The sequence below is a fragment of the Engraulis encrasicolus genome, chromosome 17 (assembly GCF_034702125.1).
Source record: "Engraulis encrasicolus isolate BLACKSEA-1 chromosome 17, IST_EnEncr_1.0, whole genome shotgun sequence".
Classification (NCBI taxonomy): domain Eukaryota; kingdom Metazoa; phylum Chordata; class Actinopteri; order Clupeiformes; family Engraulidae; genus Engraulis; species Engraulis encrasicolus.
The window spans coordinates 47,678,068-47,702,053 of record NC_085873.1 but is presented as its reverse complement, the minus strand read 5'-3'; the positions used below and the strand labels follow the sequence as shown (position 1 = coordinate 47,702,053).

The 23,986-nt window shown below is 44.3% G+C and overlaps 3 protein-coding genes across 3 annotated transcripts in view; 2 read left to right on the top strand and 1 right to left on the bottom strand.

The window, feature by feature from the left end:
• LOC134467532 (poly [ADP-ribose] polymerase tankyrase-2-like) overlaps positions 1-10,934 on the bottom strand; it is a 58,554-nt gene extending 47,620 nt beyond the window's left edge. Inside the window, exons 1-5 of the mRNA XM_063221387.1 lie at positions 10,651-10,934; positions 9,554-9,778; positions 8,310-8,405; positions 3,751-3,787; positions 932-1,007 (exon numbers count right to left, since the gene is read on the bottom strand). Coding sequence (XP_063077457.1) covers positions 932-1,007; positions 3,751-3,787; positions 8,310-8,405; positions 9,554-9,778; positions 10,651-10,879 — 663 coding nt within the window. The 5' untranslated portion in view covers positions 10,880-10,934. The remainder of the gene's footprint in view (positions 1-931; positions 1,008-3,750; positions 3,788-8,309; positions 8,406-9,553; positions 9,779-10,650) is intronic.
• Positions 10,935-11,918: 984 nt separating this feature from the next.
• Positions 11,919-16,940, top strand: LOC134467078 (uncharacterized). Its single transcript, XM_063220999.1, has 5 exons — positions 11,919-11,981; positions 12,072-12,222; positions 12,519-13,477; positions 14,544-14,733; positions 16,840-16,940. The coding sequence occupies exons 1-5, from the start codon at positions 11,922-11,924 to the stop codon at positions 16,938-16,940; spliced, it is 1,461 nt and encodes a 486-aa protein (XP_063077069.1). The 5' UTR covers positions 11,919-11,921.
• Positions 16,941-16,990: 50 nt separating this feature from the next.
• Positions 16,991-23,635, top strand: LOC134467077 (uncharacterized). Its single transcript, XM_063220998.1, has 5 exons — positions 16,991-17,257; positions 19,318-19,514; positions 21,008-21,384; positions 22,316-22,455; positions 23,417-23,635. The coding sequence occupies exons 1-5, from the start codon at positions 16,991-16,993 to the stop codon at positions 23,621-23,623; spliced, it is 1,188 nt and encodes a 395-aa protein (XP_063077068.1). The 3' UTR covers positions 23,624-23,635.
• The last annotated feature ends 351 nt before the right edge of the window (positions 23,636-23,986 follow it).

Here is a 23,986-nt window from a genome sequence, read left to right as displayed (position 1 = left end):
GTGAATAGTGTTACCTTAACCAATCAGTAGTAACTGACTCCGCGGGTGAGTTCTGCGTCACCACTCTCAACTGTTTGCTGATTGGCTAAAAACAGTGAGCGAACCGAGCTAGGAGGGTTTTGCCAGACTATGTGCAGAGCCAAAATCTTTGGGTGGAAGTACATAGGATGGCGTCGCCAGGCTGGGTGGAGATACATAGGATGGCGTCGCCAGGTTAGCTGCTTGTGGCCTTGTGATAAAATGTGTGACGTCATTGATGATGGAAGTTTTATTCAATATCTCGCAATTTTTTGCAATCAGGACGTTGAATGGGGAGAAGCCTCTCAAAAGCTGCTCTGCCTAGGTTGAGAGTAGGGGGTTTGAGGGGCTGATGTACAGTATGCCAATAAATGCCTGGGCTGTGACTTTGACTTTATCTTCGCTAGCAGGTCATTGCATTATTACATAGGCTGGGTAGAAGTACATAGGATGGCGTCGCCAGGTTAGCTGCTTGTATGCTAATTGCTGTAATCTGATGTGCTGTGATTCAGTGATTCATGCTAAGTGCTGTGTGTGTCATGCCAGAATCGGAGCTCCAACCGCCAAAGATCGGCTGAATGGACTCAAAAGTGCCTGAAATCTCACACTACCAGACTCCAAAGTGGTAGAAAACAACAAGGCACTTTCTTGCACTTTTTTCCACCCACCCCCCGACCCCCCTCTATCTATTTTTATTTTTTAATCTTTTTGAGGACGCAAAAAACACAACAATTTTTACTCTTTATAGGCTTCAACTTATAATAAGACGTAATAAACTAATCTTGAATCTTGAATCTTGAATTTTGAAAAGTGGTACGATTTAAGCATTAATCTATAAGGCAGTTGTAAAATGAGACTATGCTTCCGAAATAAAGGTGTGTTTTCATTTTTTTTTAAAGCAGATATCTCCTACCTTCCTCCCATCGCTGGCGTGGCAGTTGACATTCAGAGGCGTGAGCAAGGTCATCAGTTTCTCCTCATTGCCACTCCTGAGGACAACATTGTAAAAGTGGCAGAGTACAGTAGAAATAACTAATCTGTTAGAACACGGCCCATGGTGTAAATTTGCTGTTACCAGAATAGAAATGACCAAGTCATAATATATTGCTAAGGGCTCTGTGTAATGTCATAGTAATGTCATTGTAGTGTACATAGTACTATGGTATCTTTACAAAGATCATAACAAGAGGGCACAGACTATAAGGAAGGGTTGTCAAACTCAAATTCACAGTGGGACAAAATCAAAATCTGGGACAAAGTAAAGGCCGAACTCATTACTATTATTTTTTAAATATGGCTTAACTTTTGCAGGCATGCATGCATGTACTGTAAAAACTCAAAGGCAAATTTGACAAACACTCATCCTTCTCACTTCCCATCGTATATGGTAAGACCTGTGCCTCCATTGCACATATAGCAATTATAGCAATTATAGCCACAATGTCACAGGTGATACAGCTAAACCCATATTCAGCACTTGCACTAGCCCAGTCTTTCTCAAAGTGGGGCGTAAACCCCCCTGGGGGGGTGCGGAGGCATCGTGGCATGTGACATCTGATTTTTTTTTTTTCCCCAAGGAAATGATTTCCTGTCTCTCCCACTCACCTATATATTTTAAAGGGACACTGTGCAGGAAATGGTCAAAAAAGGTACTGCAACTATGCTGCTCATTGAAACTGTGTTGGCTATCACCAAATTTTATATTTACATGAAAGTTTACTAAGTAATAAACACATATTTTCTAGTATGGTCCAAGTAGAGTAATTTTTGCAGCTAAAAATGGCTATTTTTGGAAATTCAAAATGGCGGACCATGGAGAAGATCCCTCTTTTCATGTATGAAAAGTGCAATTTTTCCAGTCATAATGAATACTTAGAATTTGATGGTGGTGGTAAGTATTTATGAAAAGGGTAACATTAGTGAATGGGCAGCATGAATTCTGGAAATAAACAACTAAAAATCTCACACAGTGTCCCTTTAAGCCCAGATTATATTATAAATTGCCATACATTTGAATAGCATAGGAAATAGGAAAACACACGTCAGTCTTTGGGGGGGGGTGGGCCTTGGAAGCATCCAGACCCTCCAAAGGGGGGAATGATGGGAAAAGTTTGACAACCACTGCACTAGCCCAACCCATTACGTAACTACATGTCACCACAGTAGCGATTACATTTACAATGTCACCACAATGACACCTTCCACACATGCGCACATACACACACACACACACACACACACACACACACACACACACACACACACACACACACACACACACACACACACACACACACACACACACACACACACAATCATTATGCAACTGCTTGGGGATCCTATTCTCACAATAGGGATCACAGCCGGTGCCGGAGTGCCGGAGTGCCTCCCTCACTAATCCAAGGTCAGCACACCACACACAGACTGCGGAAAGACAATCAATCGGCTTCTCAACATGTACTATGTATGTATTATGGGCAGTCATGGGTGAGCGGTTAGGGCGTCAGACTCAGAGTAATCAACCAGTGCTCTCCCCCATCCTCCTCCATGACTGAGGTACCCTAAGCATGGTACCGTCCCACCGCACTGCTCCCCATGGGGCGCCACTGAGGGCTGCCCCCTTGCACGGGTGAGGCATAAATGCAATTTCGTTGTGTGCAGTGTGCAGTGTTCTCTTGTGTGCTGTGGAGTGCTGTGTCACAATGACAATGGGAGTTTCCCAATGGGCTTTCGCTTTCACTTAGTAGGCTACAGCTATTAGCCAGGCCATGGCCTCCTAGTGACGCAACACCTTCGGCGATGCTTCTTGTCAGGCCAAGAACAATGTAAATATTGTTTCTGATCTCCGCAAAAAGCGAGAACTCCACCCACTTTGTGGGAAACCAGTCATCAACCAGTAGTAAACGAGGGGAGGCGGGTCAACCATGCCGTTTGGGAAATGTTGGTTGTTATGCTCTTGGTCAGACCAAGTCTCAAAGAGATTTGAAAGTCGATGATAATCAGGCTAACAGCTACAGCCTATGGAGGCTGCCAATTGAGGAACCACTGGATATCATTTATTCAGAAAAAAAAGATATTTGACCAGTAGCCCCAAAATGCACGCTGTGCCATCTGAGGCACGCTGTAATAGTCATAGAAAGGTTAATTAGGCCTAACTCAGTGCTACTCTACTATGACATAACACAGGGCCTTTAATGCACTACGACTCAGTCATTGCCATTCTGGTAACAACAAAGTTATAAACCGCAGAATTCATAGGCATGTAGAATTCCGTAGCTTCTTACTGCAGTAGGCGGGCCTGTTCACTCTCACGCCGAAAAGACTCAACTACATCGTAACAACATTGCTATGAGAAAGCAAGGAGTCTTAGGTAACCTTGGTCTTGGTCAATACCATTTTGGTGACAATATAGGGTTATGACAGAGGCTCGGCAGTAAGAGTGTTTCTTCAAGAGCATGGATGGTCACACCAGAGAGAGTAGAGAGAGAGAGAGGTTCCATTGGCCCATTGTTTCCGGGTTCTACAGTTGCAAGGGGGAGGGGGGGGGGAATCCCCCTTTAGGCAGACCTAAGGACTGTTCTATTCAATCCTAGGAGCATTATGACACGCCCCTTTAGGCAGACCGGAACCTGGTCATGTTAGGTGCCCATAGCAACCTATTACATTGGCATATCTCTATATACTTAAAGAATCTCTGGTCACACTGTAAGAACATTAGCGGCACACACTCACCTGGCACTCTCCAGCACCTCCTCCTTGCGGTAGTCACCTGCGATTGGCACAGACATAAAGGTACAGTATATTTAGTCTCTGTTACATAACATTACATTGCATTTGGCAGACGCTTTTTAGCCCATACAAAGTGCACTGAAAATATACAGAATATTTAATGTCTCTTACATAAAACTGTCTTTTGGATAGCCTCCAGTCCCTCGACATCTTGACTTTAAAAGAAATACTAAACACGATATAGTGCTTTTCCACTCCTTCGAGCACTCTCAAAGCATTTTACAATGTGTGCCACAATGTGTGCCTCACATTCACCCATTCATACTCACACAAAATCACCTGCCACCAGGAAGTAATCTGGGGTTAAAGGGACACTGTGCAGGAAATGGTCAAAAAAGGTAGGCCTACTGCAACTATGCTGCTCATTGAAAATGTGTTGCCTATTGCCAGATTTGATATTTTCATGAACGTTTACTAAGTAATAAATGAATATTTTCTAGTATGGCCCAAGTACAGTCATTTTTGCAACTAAAATTGGCTATTTCTGGAAATTCAAAATGACGGACCATGGAGAAGATCCCCCTTTTCATGAAAAATGTATTCTTTCCAGTCAAAATGAATACTTAGAATCTGATGGTGGTGATAAGTATTCATGAAAAAGGTAACATTATTGAATGGGTAGCATGAATTATGGAAATGAACAACTAAACATCTCACACAGTGTCCCTTTAAGTCTTTTGCCCAAGGAGAAACAGGCCAGGGCGAGCAGTGCAGGTCTTGAACTGGCAACCTTGCGGTTTCCAAACAGGTGTCTCTACCACTTGAGCCACAACCACCCCAAAAGTAGCATGAGTCTTTCTTGCTCAGTGTCTTGTGTGTTCTTAGTTTAGTTTAGTTTAGTTTATTGTTTTATTTGACAGGGGCCATGTACAGGACAACTCCAGTACCAGAGTTAGCTACAAAGCTAATTTGCATCCGTGGTCCCTGGGCAGGAAACTATCAAATAATCACATACATTAAAAACATGGACAATGCGTGTCCTTACAAATGTTACACACTACAAGGAGTCATATCACACTAGCATACCACACTGATGCAGTATACTGTATATGCCCTATTCAGAGCAGGGGTGGCTCTAGCTACTTTGGACTTTTAAGAGGGAAATTAATACAGTATACACAGAGGAGTGTCATTGCTTCTGACCATGCAGCACATAGGCAACTTTTTATCTCAAAATACGTTTATGTAAACTTATTCTTCTTAATGTGTTTTTTGTACATTTATTTTCCTTTTTGTCTATGTGTTTGTCTGTGTCTGTAACTATATGTATGCTGCCATTTTGACCAGGACTCCCTGGCAGAAGAGACTGTAGTCTCAATGGGACAATCCTGGCTAAATAAAGGATAAATGAAAATGGGGCCCTAGGCCAGGGGTGGATCTAGCTACTTTGGGGCCCTAGGCTAGGGGTTCATTTTTCCAACTTGGGGCCCACTTGACATTTTCACAAATGTCTGGGGCCCACCTCTGACCAAATAAACAATAAAAGTCAAATAAATCAACAGCAAAACACACAGTAATATGATTTAGGTTTTTTTTGAAAATGATTTCAAGGCCCACTTGGAATACCTTCAGAGCCCACCAGTGGGCCCTGGCCCACAGTTTGAGAATCACTGCCCTAGGCGAACTATAAACATGGAGCCCTCAAAAGTCATTCTGTTGCCAATTGGCATGGAAGGAACACGGGTGCTATTTTAGTGTTCTGTCTCGTATATATCTTCGACTACTTAACATACAGTAAGTGACAGATTAAGATAAGGCCTGTGTGTGTGTTTGTGTGTTTATTGCAGCTGGTGTGACAATTGGGGGCCCCTATGGAGAGCAGATTTGGTCGGCAATTGCCCAGGTTTGCCTAATGTAAAGTCCGCCTCTGGTTCAGAGCATGGCACCGGGGTGGCACTTTCATGGGCTCAGCAATTTACACACACGGTAAATGTCCCATGTGCTAATTCAACACTTAAGAGCGTACCACAGACACTATGGGTGTAGGACTCAACTCCCTGTTGAGTGTTTAGTCAATACTGCACAACTTAAGGGTGCAGCAAAGCCTCGACTGCCTTGCGTAGACAGACACTATGGGGGATGTTGGGAGGATGGAGATTTTACATTGTGCACACGGGGCATGTTCTTTCAAAGGGCATATTCTGAGCAAGCAAGGTGTTAGTGAGTGAGAGTGAGTGAAACAGAACAGGGCAGAGAGGGTCTCAAAGTGTGTGTGTGTGTGTGTGTGTGTGTGTGTGTGTGTGTGTGTGTGTGTGTGTGTGTGTGTGTGTGTGTGTGTGTGTGTGTGTGTGTGTGTGTGTGTGTGTGTCAGAGAGAGAGACAGAGACAGAGACAGAGACAGAGACCAGAGGTGTGTGTGTGTGTGTGTGTGTGTGTGTGTGTGTGTGTGTGTGTGTGTGTGTGTGTGTGTGTGTGTGTGTGTGTGTGTGTGTGAGAGAGAGAGAGAGAGAGAGAGAGAGAGGGAGAGAGCTACAGTAGAGGTGTGTGTGCGCTGTATGTGTGGCTGTATTTTGTAGGCATGCAGCATCTTAAATGCATCAACTTGGAAATGAATAGAGTACTGTGTGGAAATGACTAGAGTACACCTGTGTGGAACTGAATAGAGTACACCTGTGTGGAACTGAATAGAGTACACCTGTGTGGAAATGAATAGAGTACACCTGTGTGGAAATGAATAGAGTACTGTGTGGAAATGACTAGAGTACACCTGTGTGGAACTGAATAGAGTACACCTGTGTGGAAATGAATAGAGTACACCTGTGTGGAGTACTGTGTGGAAATGACTAGAGTACACCTGTGTGGAACTGAATAGAGTACACCTGTGTGGAAATGAATAGAGTACACCTGTGTGTGTGACACTGTGTTTATGTGTGTGCAATGCATGCAATGCAGATGTGTGCAGGTCATGTGACTAGGGTGTGGGCGTGTGCCTTGAGGCATGGCAAATGAATGCCATACGTGTGCATTTAGGGTCTTTTGCACTAATACTTTTACTGCTTGAGTGAGTGGATGCGTGTGTGTGTGTGTGTGTGTGTGTGTGTGTCAGGGCTTAACACTAACACACGCCAGGTAGCCAAATGCGGGTGAAAGTCGGCGTTGGCTAGTAGATACCGAAGGTTCACTAGCCATTCTGGCGGGTCCGTTACTATTCTGAATGATGAGGCACCGCATTTTGTAGTTTTTTTTTCTTCGGACCGTCTTTGCTACAAAAGCAATACAATGCGATTTCGCAAGCCTACAATACCCATGAAGCACCTGTGTCACGTGTCACCTGTGTCTCACGCAAGCCAGGAATCTGATAGGCCTAGAGCTAGTCTTGCGAAGAGGAGTGACAGCGAGCTACCGGGACATCAGCGTGCGCTTCGAAATGTCACTGGAAACCTTCACGTGAAAATAAAGTAGCGAAGTTCATCTCAACTGACCTGTTTTGCGATCTGTCATTACTACAATACTGAAATGACCAAAGCGAGAGGAAAACATGTCAGTCTGTCTTACTCTTGTGAAAGTATCATTAGCGCAGTGATAAGACAAGGACACATGCGGCATTAATAATGTTTGGTTTAAATTATTTTCTGATTTGCCTGTGTCTTCATACCTTAATATTCCTCCATGTTTCTTTTGCTGTTGTTCCCGACTGTCAAACCGTTCTTAAAAAAACGCGCAGTAGTAGCCTTCCAGACTGTACAAAAGCATCCCATTGCATGTCCCTTCGCAGGTGCCCGTCTCGCCCGTTTGTATTTTACAACTCACTATTAAACGGAATGAAAGGAAGTCGTAGCCCCTTCTAGTTACCGCATCTGTGTGTGCTTTCTAGTGGATACTTTTATAAGCAAATATTCCAGAAGAGGTGTTATTCCACATCCATGTCCGAGGACCGGCCAACTTGGCAATGACTTTAGGCTATCTACTTTGCGCATGAATTTGGACGGCGACCTCCACAGATAGGCCTATATGATATGAAGAAGTCCCTCCAGATTAAAGACGAAAATATTTTGCTCTCGTGTGGCTTACATTTGTGTCCTTCCACAACACTGTGCTTGGTGTTTCTGCATGGTAGCCTAAATATACTATAAGCTATGCCATTCCTCAGATCAGTAAATCTGTTCTTTGCATAGCATGCATGCATGGACCAGTTATAGGCCTATAGCCTATAGGCCTAACAATTCTAATTGCCCTATAGCATATTATATTATATTATATTATATTATATTATATTATATTATATTATATTATATTATATTATATTAGACCTATATTATATTATATTAGCCTACATTACATTATTAGGGCCTACAGACTATTATATAATTAATTAAAGCTGCTATGATGGCTAAGAAAATTATGGCTAGTGAAAAGGCCCAATGGCTAGTGAGTCAGGAAAACCACTAGCCAAAATGGCTGGTAAGCGAAAAAGTTAGTGTCAAGCACTGGTGTGTGTGTGTGTGTGTGTGTGTGTGTGTGTGTGTGTGTGTGTGTGTGTGTGTGTGTGTGTGTCGGCCCACCTGTGAGCACAGCTTTGGTGGACGCCTCTGCCAAATCCAGAGCTGTTCTGCCGTCAGTGTTGCGGATAGATGGCTCAGCGCCATGTTGAAGAAGCACTAAATTAACACAAGAGGAGAGAGAGGGAGAGAGAGAGAGAGAGAGAGAGAGAGAGAGAGAGGAGGAGTGACGACAAGAGGTGAGAAAGTCAGCGTCAGGAAACAAAATCCTCCTCAATAGTTTGAAGAGGAGAGGGGGCCCCCTAGTCCCTCTTTGCCAAGGGCCTCAAAATACGTTGAAACAACCCTGAGTATAATGTGCATGAAACTTCAGTCGAGTCGATGGGCTAATTAAAGAACACGCCAATTAAAGCTATGGCCAATCTGCATGAGAACAGCATTCACACATCATTAAGGATTTTAACACCCACATCAATCAACACAAAGTGCACTGCGAGACAGATTCCTTATGCTTCTCTGGATACTGTATCAACAGCCCCAATAACATCGTTGCGGGGGTTGNGGGGAGGCATGACAGGGGGGGCATGTGACATCTGATTTTTTTTTTTTCCCCAAGGAAATGATTTCCTGTCTCTCCCACTCACCTATATATTTTAAGCCCTCACCAACATTATATTATAAATTGTCATGTATTTGAATAACATAGGAAATAGGAAAACACACGTCAGTCTTTGGGGGGGGGTGGGCAGTTTGAGAACCACTGATGTACACTATTATACGATAAGATGGTAGGCCTAGTAAGATTGCACGGAAATTCATTTTGCATCCCTGAGCAAGACTCCTGTAGCGTCTTACTGCAGATGGGGTCGCTGGCAGACCTATTCACTATTTGCTGAAAATACTCAACTACAGCTTAACAGCATTGCTATGACATTACTGAGTGCCTTAAGTAACAGATTAAGACTTGGTCATAACAATTTTGGTGATACAAGGTAACACAGGCGTTGCACTATTAAGACAGGGCACACACATAACATCACAAGACTGCACATGTGCCGTGCTCCACATGCATGCAAGACAGCACTGTAGCTGAATATTTGCTGGGAATGGATAGCCTACAAAAAATGGATTAAAAAAATGATAGAAAAACAGTGTTATTTCAACACAGAGAGAGTAGTCTACTCTGGGGCCACTACAATGTATAATAGCCTACCTGTAGCCTATGTTAAATTGACAATCTAAGTGTGCAATTAACACTGGATTTAAAAAAAAAAAACTTTGTAACTTATATTTTAACTTTTACGCACTTATGCAAACGTCGATCTTGCCCTTGATGGCAGCTTCGTGGAGCGGGGTGTAGTTCCAATTATCCTTGGAGTTGGCTTCCGCGCCGTGGTGAAGTAGCATCTTCACGACCTCCCCGTGACCGAAGGAGCAGGCGTTGTGCAGGGAGACGAGACCCCCGTCATCCCGAGCGTGCACGTCCGCTCCCCTCAGAAGAAGGTACTCCACCACCTCCCTACGCCCAAAGCCTACCGCAAGAAAACAGTTGTGCCAATAGAAATAAATAAATAAATAAATACATTTGTTTTTGCGAATGAGTAGGTCCACTTCCAGAATATAAACACTCAGCTCAATGTGCGCACCGGTGTCGTGCCGAAAAGCGAGTCCCTGCCAGAACACGACTGCCCTCATTGAAACCAATGACATTTTTTAAGAGAAAATTATACTAATTTTTGCAGAATTAATTACATAATGTATGAACTAAACATATGCTTATGAAACATTAGGCCTACTCGAGCCTATTTGAATGAAACCGTAACATTTGTTAGGCCTATGACAATTCTTCGATTCTTTTATGGAAATAATACTGAAATTGTAACCAGCTCTAATACTTCCAGAAGGAATGTAGATGCTTTATTGATAGGCTTTCCATTTTAAATTGTGTCGGATTTGTCTGCAAAAATGGGTAAAAAATATCTGAAAATTTGGTCATTGGTCTCCATTGGTGTCAATGAGGGCAGTCGTGTTCTGGCAGGGACTCACTTTTCGGCACGACACCGGCACCTGACACAGGGCGCACCACAATTAGCCTGTGTTCACAACTATACAAATCCAGAAGCCTATATATTTTTCATAGGAATATAAATATACTACACCTTCAAAGAAACAAAGAATATGCAGTAGGCTACATCATACAAGGTCTCTGTTAAAAAATATTTCCAAGAAATTCTGGAATTTCTAACTCCAAAAATGGCTATGAACCAGACTTCAAAGACACCTTTGTCTGGTTTAACTTATGAATAATTTATCAATTTTTAAATTCAATAGAGTCTATTGAATAGCATTTGTGATATTGTTGATGAGGATGACAGGGACCATTCCAAAATAATGGCCGTCTTACCCGCTGCAAAGTGGAGAGGAGCAGATTTTCTGCCCGCCGTGTCGCGGCTATTTACGTTCTCCGGACTCACCAGCTTTCTCACTCTCTCCACATCTCCGTTTCGGCAGGCCTCGAACAACTCCCTGCCGCCTTCGACAGGGCTCCCGGATGTTTCCATCACGGGAGATGTAACGGCGCCTCTACCCGAGAAGCTTGTGGTGGAACCCCCGGAGAACCGACGGAGAGACATTGGTGAACCCCGCACTTTATCCAAATAAGTTGTCTGGTAAATGTCAAAGCAGCGAGTTTCCAGTTAAGGTGGGCAATGGTACAGGCCTAGATGTTCCTCCGAGTCTTTTTTCCGATATCATCCTGTCGTTGTAGTCTACATCCAATCGGTCTGCTGCCGTCCTTCGCTCTCCTGACTTGCACCGAGCTGTCAAACCACAATGGTTACAGCTGAGTCGCGCACGACTGGGGGTTTCACGGAAAAGCGCTCTCCTCCTTCAGGCGCGCAATATGCCACGGCTCTGTCCTCCAATGCCCTGCTTTGTGCAGCGTCACCTGCCAAAACATTCACAATCTATACGTTTGACTGTCACGAGAGCCATGTCCACTCGGTAAATTAAAACAACGCCTTCCAAAACAGCCGCACCTAAATCTTTTCTGTTGGCGTACTGTGCGTCTTCCTGTCCACTTGCTACACTCAGAAAAGCTAAACGGAGAAATGGCGGCCTCTACAGGATATGGGGAGAACTACATGCGAATATATGATTGCCTTTAGCTGCGATTAAAAGCAGTGGTGTAGTCTACGTAGAACGCAGGTATACGGAGTATACCCACTTCTAAATTCCAGAGATTTCAGTATACCCACTTCAAATTGATTGATCCATTGTTTTGAATGGCACAACTATGTACAGTATACCCACTTCAAAAAAATCTCAAATATACAGTATACCCACTTCAGAAAAGTAGACTACACCACTGATTAAAAGCATATTCACATTTCAGATTTTGCCATGGGAATATACACAGATTTGTTCATATAAATAAGATAGACCCCTTTTGATTAATATTATTATTTATTATTATTATTATTATTATTATTATTATTATTATTATTATTAATATTATTATTTATTAGGTCTACGTCTACGACTAGCCTACTAACTCATACGTACTAGCCTACACCAGACAGCCTACACTCCCTCCCAGGAGTTTTTTTTCTAGTAGGCTACACGGATACTTCGATCCAGCAGGTGGCAGTAGCGCAAATAGATGACCACCTCCCCATGTGGCGACGCCACAGGGAAGAAAACAGCAAAACACCGAGGATGGAGAACAAACGAAAGGTACGGTATAGTTTCTCTAAAGTTGCAAATATATTGTGTATTACTGCGTTGCTTTGGCTACATATAAGAGGATATTTTCTTCCTTTTCAGAAAATTTTGCCTTCCTTTTCGGGAATGACCAAACCGACAATGGTAAAACTGGGGAACTCTTTCAAGTGCAGTCTGTGTAAGAAGACTGGGGATTATCCTGCTCTTGTGCCACACATCCAGACCCATGCAAGAAATGTAATGTCATACAGAGGTAAGAGCTATATTATGAGCAAACCATGCGAGGAACGAATACGGCTTATGTTTTACAATGGATGCATAGCTTGTTATATCCAGTGAGACGAAAACCGTTCGCAGGCTTTGTTGTTGGGAAGGGGAAGAGCACTAAGAGCGCACGGATCTTCCACGACGAGATTAAATGATCCCCTACTTCGGAAAATGTGAAAGTAGTCCATACAAAGTTTAATGTAACGTCAGCAGGAAAGCGTGCCTACTCGAGCTAATGTGGTGTATTTCCATTTCCATCTGGTGTGTGTCTGTGTCTTGCAGGAGTGCAGATCTACAGATGCGGCTTGGATTGCGCTCAAGCGCCACACCACCACTGCTGTTTCTGCAACAAAACAATCATCAACAAGCACTGTTTCCTCAGGCACCTGAAAACATGTGACGAAGGAAACCTGTCCCCTCAGCGCTCCTTCTCGTGCTCCACACCGCAGATCACCGCGGTTTTTCACACCATACCTGGGACCACTATGTTGCAAGCTGTCACCACCAGCAGCACCAAAGCCACAACTTCCATAGAACCTGGGAAATCACAAGGCCCAGCGACGACGCCTTTCATTCTGCAAGCAGTGCCCTCCTTGTCTCTCCAGACCTCAGTCGCTCCTTCTTCTTCTTCTTCTTCTGCAGCGTTGCCCTCTCAAGCCGCAGCTGCTAAACAATCCTCAACTGATGCGTCGTCCTCCGCAAAACAAGCTTCAGAATCATCAGACGCGTCCTCCTTGGCAAAACGAGTTTCCACAGATTCGGCCTCGCCGGAAAAAGAGTCGTCAGACAAGCCAGAGGCAGACGGATCATCCTCGCATCCTCAGCAGCAAAGCCCATCATCGTCCGAGTCCCAAGCCGCGGCATTTATACCGCCACTCTCGCCGTTGCTCTCCACACCCACGAAGACCATTCCATCATCATCATCATCATCATCATCAAGTCAGCCGCAGCCAACCACAGTCCGGGTCTCCGTTTCCCAGCAACCTCCGACAGCGATGTCACCCGAGCACGAGGAGCTTGAGGAGTCGGTGCTCTCGATATCCGACACCCTGCACCTCCCCACCTCCTCCACCCCGTCGCCACCCCCGATAGACTCCCTCGTGCCCCTGTTCGCTTCGGAGGAATGCTCGTCTCCGGCACCCGCCGCCAACGCGGTATCATCATCATCATACAGAGAGAAGTCTCGTGAGAGGGTCAAGTGCCCACACTGCCCCACACAGCTCATCCGCCGCAACCTCAAGGTGTTTACCGTGTCTGTTTACCGCACACTCTCTGTATTGGATGGTTGATGGTTGTTAGTTTTGTAAATGTGATATGATGTTTTTTCTATATGTAGCCTATTGGCTATGCTATAGCCACAGCTGCTGAAATGGCAATACATGTAAACAATCAATTAATCATTCTGTATTGGGAGGTACACTCAACTTCTAGAGTAATAAATAACGTTTGTTGCACACAAAAAACCCTACAAGCTTAAAGAGGAGACAATCCTCTAGTACTACGCACTGATTATGGCTTAAAGGTACACTGTGCAGGAAATGGTCAAAAAAGGTACTGCAACTATGCTGCTCATTGAAACTGGGCTCCCTATTGCCAAATTTGATCTTTACATGAAAGTTTACTAAGTAATGAACAGATATTTTCTAGTATGGTCCAAGTACAGTCCTTTTTGCAGCTAAAAATGGCTATTTTGGGAATTTCAAAATGGTGAACCATGGAGAAGATCCCCCTTTTCATGTATGAAAAGTGCAAATTTTCCAGTCATAATCAATACTTAGAATTTGATGGTGGTGGTAAATATTCATGAAAAAGGTAACATTAGTGAATGCGTAGCATGAATTCAGGAAATAAACAACTGAAAATCTCACACAGTGTCCCTTTAAGGGCCGCAATTTGACTGCTTGTGGACATGGTGGTATTTCTTGATAAATGAATGAGGAGGCTCAGCTCGTGAGTGAGTGCTGATGTTCTGGTAACACTTTACTTTACGGATCGCTAATAAGGTGTTAATTTCATTGTAATTTCTCAGTAATTTCAGTCTAATTTTATGGTAATAACTGCTTGTTATTAGTAATAACAGCAAAATAACCATATGGTTTCCAGTGCATGGGTAACACTTTACTTATTAGCGATCCGTAAAGTAAAGTTTTACCCATGCACTGGAAATAACCACATGGTTATTTTGCTGTTATTACTAATAACAAGCAGTTATTACCATAAAATTAGACTGAAATTACTGAGAAATTACTATGAAATTAACACCTTATTAGCGATCCGTAAAGTAAACTCTTTTTGTTTGTTTCGAAGGTGCACATCAACAGGCACCACAAGGACATCTTGGTGGAGGCCCGGGTGAAGTCGCAGTTCCGCAGCCTCTACGTGGACGCCAAGAACGGGATCCTGGCGGTGCAGAGGCACACCCACGGCTTCCTGGCGCCTGTCCACGTCCAGAAGGGCAGCCATGGCGGCGGCAGCAGAGCAGGAGCCGACATGCAGGGTAAGGGGTCTTACACACCAGGGTGGTAAAGCGTTTTTTACCGGCGTCGGTGAAAATACATTGAAACATATCTGTCCTTACACACCAACCGGCGGTAGTCGAGCGTCAGCGGCGCGGGAGCCGGCTCCGCGCCGCGCTGCATTTGGAAAATAGAACTCGAGCGTGTGTCATTCAAATGAATGGCAGAGTAGCATGCTAGCTTTGGCTGTGGGGAGGGTTTTGAACAGGACTTGCCGCGCACGCCGACGCTGTCAGTGTGAAAGTCAGAGAACCCACGGCTTCCTTGCGCCTGTCCACGTCCAGAAGGGCAGCCATGGCGGCAGCGGCAGAGGAGGAGCTGACATGCCGGGTAAGGCTGCTGTTTCCATGCAGCAGGAGATTTTTTATATGTGGGTATTTCTTTAGATGAAGCCAATTGGAGCCAATTTGGATTGGAGCCAATTTTGGTCCCCTAGGGGAAATTCTTTCTCTGCAATTATCCCATTTGGACTAGTGAATCACATTGAAGTACACACACTAGTCCGTAGTAGTGGGCTGCCTGCTGAGCGGCGCCCGGGGAGCAATGTGGGGGTTAGGTGCCTTGCTCAAGGGCACTTCAGCCATGGTTCGGTCGGGCACTGAACCGGGAACCCTTGGGTTGCCAACCCAGTGCTCTAACCACTGAGCCACGACTGCCACGACTTTCTCCTGTTTAGGTGGAAACACACCAGGTAGATAAAAATAAAGTGCATTGTAATAACATGTGCGTTTTAGCCTCCTAAATGGGATATTTTTAAAGCCGTTTTTTTGATATGTGGCTTTTAAAATTCTGGCTACGTGGAAACGGAAGGCCAAAACCAATGCGCTTTCAAAAATAGCAGGCTACGTGGAAACAGCTTCTAAGGCCAGAAGGGCAGTCATGGGGGCAGCAGAGGAGGTAAGGCTGCTGTCAAACACATCTACGTGTTACTTTAAATCATCGTCATACAATCACATTATGTTATAGGATAGGTCTTTGATGAGCCACCTGAAATTATGCTGGTGACCTAAAAGCAGACGTTATTTCAAAAATTGTGTGAAGAAAAACAAATTTGCTCCGACTCAGTCGGCTATGTGTTTCAACCCTTTCGTAGGATCCGATATCCGGTTCTGGATCCGGCAGGATCCTAAGCAGTGGATCTGGTATCCGACAGGATCCTAAAAATCAGGATCTGGTGCATCTCTACCTATAACATAATGTGATTGTATGATGATGATTATATGGCCTTATTTAAAGCACAGTTTATTTATGATACAGGACTGATGAATTGTTCCTTGAGTGAGAGAAATGCTGGGAAAAAAACATCATTACTAAAACAATAATTATTTGAATAATAGCGGTGTGTAATATCTAAGTAATCAAGGTGTATAATATGTAAGTTAAAGTAGAAGTACTCTTATGATGTGTATGCTCATCATTAGGTACAGAGGAATAACTGGTGTATTAACTATGTAAGACCACTTGATCTAGAAGACTATGCAAAATCACTAGAAGGGCCCTGCCATGGCCAACCAGTAAGGCACTCGTCTGCCATGCTGTTCGATTCCCGACCCGGTTCATTTGCCGACCCCTCCCCGTCTCTCTCCCCATTCGCGGGGGTCAGCTGCAGCCGCAGGGGCCGCGATGTGACCTGAAGGCCTGCCAGCAGTTTCAGCAGATGTCCATCAAGATTAATATATTATACTCTACTCTACTATTGTTGTAATTATGCAGAGTATCTAGACTTGTGTTTTCTAGGCAGGTGGCGAGGGTCAGACGCAGGGGCCGTGGTGTGACCTGAAATGTTATGTAGAAAGTACCAAATTTCAACTGATTTGATGTGACCCGAATTCCTGTCTTTTTTTTTTTTGGAAGAAAATGGTGAATTTATGACTATATTCTAATAATGTGAATTCCTCAATTTTCGCCGTATCCAATCAGCAGGCGATGGTGAGGGGCAGCTGGGCCACAGCCGCAGGGGCCGCGGTGTGACCTGAGGGCCTGCCAGCAGTTTCAGCAGATGTCCCTCAAGATTAATATATTATACTAATATGAATATACTAATAATTACTAATAATATTGTTAAACACCTGTGTTTTTTTCCACAGGCGAGGGTGAGGGTCAGCTACAGCCACAGGGGCCGCGATGTGACCTGAGGGCCTGCCAGCAGTTTCAGCAGATGTCCCTCAAGATTAATATATTACACTAATATTAATATACTAATAATTACTAATTTGTTATTAAATTATTAATTATGAAATGTTTTTTTCCACAGGCGAGGGTGAGGGTCAGCTGCAGCCGCAGGGGCCGCGATGTGACCTGAGGGCCTGCCAGCAGTTTCAGCAGATGTCGGAGCGCCACGGCCTCACCGTCAGCCACTGCCAGCACACGCGCCACGCCGACCCGCGGGCGCTCACGGCGGCCGAGGAACACCTCCACGCCAAGATCCTGGACGAGATGGTGGCCGCCAAGATCCTGACCGAGGCCAAGCGAGCCATGTGCCTGAGGAGACAGAAGATGGCGCAGGTAGTCACAGCTACAACAACGGCAATAATAATATTGCTGCTAATAATGATTATTATAAAAAGACCTGCACGCCACGATCCTGACCGAGGCCAAGCGAGCCATGTGCCTGAGAAGACAGAAAATGGCGCAGGTAGTCACAGCCAGAGCCATACAGAGGGGAGAGTTGCGCGATTGGAGGACCAAGAATTAAATTGTAGCACCAGGAATTAAATTGCAGCCCCGCCTTTCAACGAGATAAGGTCGTGCCTAAAGCGGCTGTCTTTCCATAGACTCAACACAGAACCACCACATTAAAAGCCAAAAATAAGGACTAACGAACTATACAGCGTGGTAATCACCACAAATATGTAAACTATCAACTGTCTCGGTAATGATAATCACAACAGTTTTACCATCTGTGATGTTTATCTGAAGTTATTACTACAAACAGCAAGTCTTGTCATATTCCCTGCATTGCATCGCATCGCATTTGCTGTGTGCTACGCCCACTTCTAGGCACTAACATTCGCAACGCTTAAGCAGTTCTGAGACGCTAAACAGCAAATTTTGCTAATGCGGAAGTCGGCCCTAGGACGCAGTGGAGATTGCCCGACTCTCCCCTCTGTATGGCTCTGGTAACAGCTACAACAACTGCAATAATAATATTTCTGCTAATAATAGTAATTATTATAAAAAGACCTGCACGACACGATCCTGACCATGTACCTGAAGAGACAGAAGATGGCACGGGTAGTAACAACACAGTAATAATGATAATTATAATAAAAATATTATAATAAAGTTAAAGTCTAATTTAAGTTAAAGATAAATAAATAAACATAAAAAACAAAAACTAGAAAGGCAGTCAGATAGTGCAGACCTTAGAAACTGGAATGTCAAGATTCACCCTATCCCGCAATGGTGAAGAATCTTTTTTAAAGGGACACTGTGCAGGAAATGGTCAAAAAAGGTACTGCAACTATGCTGCTCATTGAAATCGGGCTGCCTATTGCCAAATTTGATCTTTACATGAAAGTTTACTAAATATTAAGCAAATATTTTCTACTATGGTCCAAGTACAGTAATTTTTGCAGCTAAAAATTGCTATTTTTGGAAATTCAAAATGGCAGACCATGGAGAAGATCCCCCTTTTCATGTAAGAAAAGTGCAATTTTTTCCAGTCATAATGAATACTTAAAATTTGATGCTGGTGGCAAGTATTCATGAAAAAGGTAACATTAGTGAATGGGCAGCATGAATTCTGAAAATAAATAAGTAAAAATCTCACACAGTGTCCCTTTAAAAAAAAATCCTGGATCCGGATCACCTCCAAAATGTAATCACTTGCTCTTTTTTGTCATTTCCAAAAATTCCACAAAATATCATCAAAATCTGTTACTAACTTTTTGAGTTATCCTGCTGACAAACAAACGGACAGACAGATAAAGTCCCTGCAGCATAATGGGGTAAGGTGCCTTGCTCAAGGGCACTTCAGTCATGGATGGTCCAGAGGTGTAGGGGTAAGGGGTAAGGGTGGGATTTGAACCTGCAAGCCTCTGACCTTAAAGTGCAAATTTTGTCTTCAAGCTAAAAGTTAACATTGAGTCCTATGAGACCAGTTAGCTGCGAGCTGCTCTCATAGGACTCAATTTTAACTGCTAGCATGGAGGTAAAATTTGGACTGCCATATCCAGAGTTGAACGGATGAAAGTACAGGAGAAAGGTAAAACTCAATTATTTAACTCAAGGGGAGGTGTAATATGAGCTTATTTCCAAAAATGGGACAGTATCACTTTAAAACTGCCTCCCTAACCATGAGGCCACGTCTGCTGACCAGTACAGACACCAAGGGCGCCGGAACAAGTTTTAAAGTGGTGGTGCATTTTTTTTCTTGATCTTTTATCTCTTAACAATTTTACTGCTGCTGCACTCCTCTCATTTGTCTGCAGTAAAAGTTGAGAGAGACTCATTTGCATCACTGCATCCCCCTCTCTGACGCCTATGAGCACTACCCCCACGGCTTCCATTTCCAGAGGAAAAAAAACCTGTATAACATTTTTTTCTTGTGTTTTCTTTGTCAGGTGGCCAAGGTTCCCTTCTCGGTGCACGTGGACCTGGAGGGTTCCCCCAAGCGCATGTTCCTGTCCGTCCACGAGCCGCGGGCCAACGACTACAGCTGCCTGGGCCGCGTGATGGTCAGCTACGACGTGGACAGCAACGTCTGGCTCTGCCCCTGCACCAAGGGGCCCATGTCCTGTCTCCACAAGAGCATCGCCAGGTAGCATTTGTATTGGTGGGCAGCCGTGGCCTAGTGGTTAGAGAGTTGGTCTTTCAATCTAGGGTTGCCGGTTCGAATCCCTCCTGACCTCTCCCTACTATATACATCTCCATCCATGGCTGAAGTGCCCTTGAGCAAGGCACCTAACCCCACATTGCTCCAGGGCCTGTAACCAATACCCTGACAAATAATAACGCTTTGAAAGTCGCTTTGAATAAATGAAAGCGTCAGCTAAATGTAGTGTAATGTAATAATGTAATGTATTGTCTTAGAAACAAACACAAAATCGGAGTGCTTCTGGGTCTTCACTTTATTTTCCTTGGTGCTCATCAGTGTAGGGGCTCTCAAATAGGGATGCACCGATCCTTATTTTTTCACTTCCGATCCGATCCCGATATCTAAATTTGGATATCTGCCGATACAGATACTACTCCGATCCAATACCAAAACCACATATATGCATGGGTTTCAACTTGAGGTAGGCCCAAGTAGACTATCTGGTCAGAAAAGGGAGTCAAAAGAACAGGAAACCAACTAATAAATAAAAAGTAACAAGTAAAAAAGTAACAATCCCATCCTGAAAACTAATATGCAAGTGTTGTGATTTCAAATTAACATTACACCTGGCTCAATGTCAGTATCAGGAAAATGCCGATACTTTGTGAAAATTCCGATCCGATCTCTGAATTGTGTTGATATCTGAACCCGACACCGATACACCGATACTGATATCCCATCCCTACTCTCAAACTTGGTCCATCTAGAGAAAATCTGAGGCACTGAATGTTACAATATTTTGGGTTTTATTTGGCTACAGTGCCTATGCGTTTGGGCCCTTCAGGGCGTTCAGGTGTATTGTGTTCTTCATGTCTTCTTTGTATCGCGTCATTAGCTTTTCTTTGTTTCAGATGTGGGAAAGTTTCATACTTTACTTGACATGTTTCGACGCAGATGCACCATCGAAACTTGTTAGGTAAAGCATACAACTTTTTCTATGTCTGAAACAAAAGAAGAAAGAAGAAGAATTGTGAATCGACTTGGCGAGTTAATTTGATTCAAGTTTAGAAGAAAATAAAGTTTTTTTAATCCCGCTTTTCAGTGGGTTTTTTTGTTGCTGATCCTTAAGGGCCATTGAGAGCAAGACAGCTGAGAGGAGGGCACACAGTCACAGGTGTTGGGAAGGCCCGTTTAAAATGAATGGAAGCTCTCAGATCATTCTAGAAAGCTGCATAATGCTCATACAACATAATCGATAATACACAACGAACATATTGTCATGATTGTTTTTTTTTGCACACCCCTATTGCGAAACAGACTGAAACACAGTTCCTACCTAGCGGCCATTACTACACAAAGTACTTTTCCCATCTTTTTCTTAATTTTTTATTTTTTTTTGCTTCAATCAACAAGGAATGCTCAATTTCTGTTGTACGTGTTACAATGGCAAATAAAATATATTCTTTTTCTAATTCTATAATCTATTCTATCGCCAGGTGGCACGTCTTCCAGACGCACCGCGATCTCTTCAAGCCCCCACCGCCCTCCTGCGCCCGCGACAACAAGCCGTCCGGAGGCGCCTGGGACAGCATGGAGTTCTGCGCCAACGCCAACGGCGGCGGCGGCGGCAGCAATAGCGCGTACGCCCTCAACAGTGACGTCAAGCGCAGCGTGGACTACATCTACGAGCACAAGAGGATCCCCGCGACCGCCGACCTCCCGGGGGAGCTGACCAGCACCGTGCTGGAGTTCCCCGGGCAACTGTTTCCCTCGGAGACCACGTGCGGCATGTGCGGCTGCGCTCCGGCCTTGGAGGAGGCGGAGAACGTCACCTACCAGGGCAAGATCGTCACCATGATGGGCGTGGCCGACTGTACGTTCACATGGTGACACTTTATTTTAGAGATACATCTATTAGCACTAATACATACAATGTGCCTGTATAAGTAACTTGTAAGGCATGTACTACAAAGCAAATCAAACATTTGTTAGGCAGGTATTCACAAATGTTTTATTCATGCACAACAAGGGATTTATTACCAATTTAACCTTAGTAAGGACCTTGTAGGCCTTAGTGTTTGCTTAGCACATGCCTTACAAGTTACTTATGCAGCCATTAACATTGTATGTATTAGTGCTTATAGATGTATCCCTAAAATAAAGTGTTACCGTTCACATTCGATTTTTTAAAAAAACATACTTGTTTGGTCTTTTAGACTTTATTAGGACAGGACAGTTTGAGAGAGAAACAGGAAACGTTTGGGAGAGAGATGTGGAGAAGGGCCGGCAAAGGACCCGGGCCGGAATCGAACCCGGGTCGGCCGCGTAGCAGACAGGTGCCTTACCGTTAGGCCACGGTAGGGCCTGTACGTTCACATTGGATTTTTTTCCCGCAATTATTGGGATAATGCAGTGAAGATACAATTCCCTTACAAGTTTGATATTAGCCTTCTGTCATGTTTTATTTGGCATTTTGTGAATAAAGGAGAAGAAAAGTATATTTACAAATTGCTACATAAAACTCGACAGAAGCCATGTTTCGTATTCTTGAAAATAAATGTTTAGGATGGTGACATGCCCATAGTCGGCCATTCTAAAGCCCGTTCATACTAAATCTAAATTAGTCTCGAAGAGATTTGAACGTCGATGATAATCAGGCTACCACAGTGCATAAATCTAAATGTGGGACTCTACAACATTGCAGGCAACTCTTGCATTTCAAAATAGTGCACTTATCCTTTTAATATAGGCTCAAAATTGATACAAAGTGCATAAATCCAAATGTGTTTTGGTGTTCTTCACAGACGTGTCCACGTTCATCCGGCGCTGTCCCATGTGCCACATGGTGTACCGGTACCAGGAGTGGAGAGACGGCCTCCACAACTTCAACAACCACCTGCTCCTCAGCATCGAGCTCTGCCTCTACTTCAGACACAGCTTACAGGTAACCACCTCCTCCTCCTCCTCTTCCTCTTCCTCATCCTCCTCCTCCTCCTCCTCCTCCTCCACCTCCTGCTCAGCATCGAGCTCTGCCTCTACTTCAGACACAGCTTACAGGTAACCACCTCCTCCTCCTCCTCCTCCTCCTCCTCCTCAGCATCGAGCTCTGCCTCTACTTCAGACACAGCTTACAGGTGCCCTGCTACTGCTCAACTGTCTGCAGTTTTCAAGTTTTTATTTATATTTTTTCGTTTTTGTTTTGATAAGACTTTCAGACATTACAGGCTGATTATCTTCTGCTGCTAAATAATTATGTAAAAAAGAGCCCCCAAAACAAAACAAAAACAAAAAAATACAAAGAAAATAAGATGAGTGTGATCCACCTCTCCATTCTACGCTGTTATATTTAACTGGAGACTCACCATGGGGAAGCGCAGTCAGTGTATTGGAAATAATACTTTTATTATGACATAAAGGACAGCTGAAGAGTTGGCCAGGAAGTGGTTAGGAGAGCAATGGGGTAAAGTTGGCAAATGACCTGGGGCGGGAAGTGAACTCGGGTTACGGCATAACGGCATGGTAGCCTACTGTTGCCTTTTGGGCCACAGTCAATTCTTCTTTTTTACAGTCACTCTTTTAGTGTAATCAACTATTGAGGAGAAATGTGGCGTTGGAAGGGATATGAAAGGCGTAAGTGGAAGGTAGAGAGCATTTACCTGTGACACAAACCATGCTCCTCATATTATTAAATATACATCTTGTATATAAAAGCAATTAATTTTCATCTTTTTCAAAACGAAATGACCAAGATTTTCCTCTTTAAAAGGGGTTGAAAATCCAACTAGTTAGTGTTGAAATGATGCAAAAATCATGTTTTTTCTCCAGTTAATGCCTTTTCCATCTCTGTGCCTTTACTTTACCATCCTCCTCTGTGTATTTTCCTCTCCTCGTCTTTCTCCGTCCAGAACAACATCCCGATCACCAAGGCGGTGAAGACGCTGGAGAGCCTCCGCAAGACGTCGTATCCTGCGGTGGAGACGCTCCTGACGGCGTACTCGCACTTCGAGGCCATGATGAGCCCCGACGCTGACGCACACCCCGACTGCTGCGCAAGCCCCGCCCCCGTCACCGACCTACACAAGAAGGCCTTCCTAGTCCTGCACTGGAGCTAGCGGAGCACACGTGTGTGTGTGTGTGTGTGTGTGTGTGTGTGCGTGCGTGCGTGTGTGTGTGTGTGCGTGTGTGTGTGTGTGTGTGTGTGTGCGTGTGCGTGTGTGTGTGTGTGTGTGTGTGTGTGTGTGTGTGTGTGTGTGTGTGTGTGTGCGTGTGCGTGGTAGCCCCGCCCCCGTCACCGACCTACACAAGAAGGCTTTCCTAGTCCTGCACTGGAGCTAGCGGGGTGTGTGTGTGTGTGTGTGTGTGTGTGCGTGCGTGCGTGCGTGCGCGCGCGCGCGTGCATGTGTGTATGTGTGTGTATACAGGGCCGCTGACAGCTTTGGCTGGGCCCAGGACAAAGTCATCTAATAGGGCCCCAA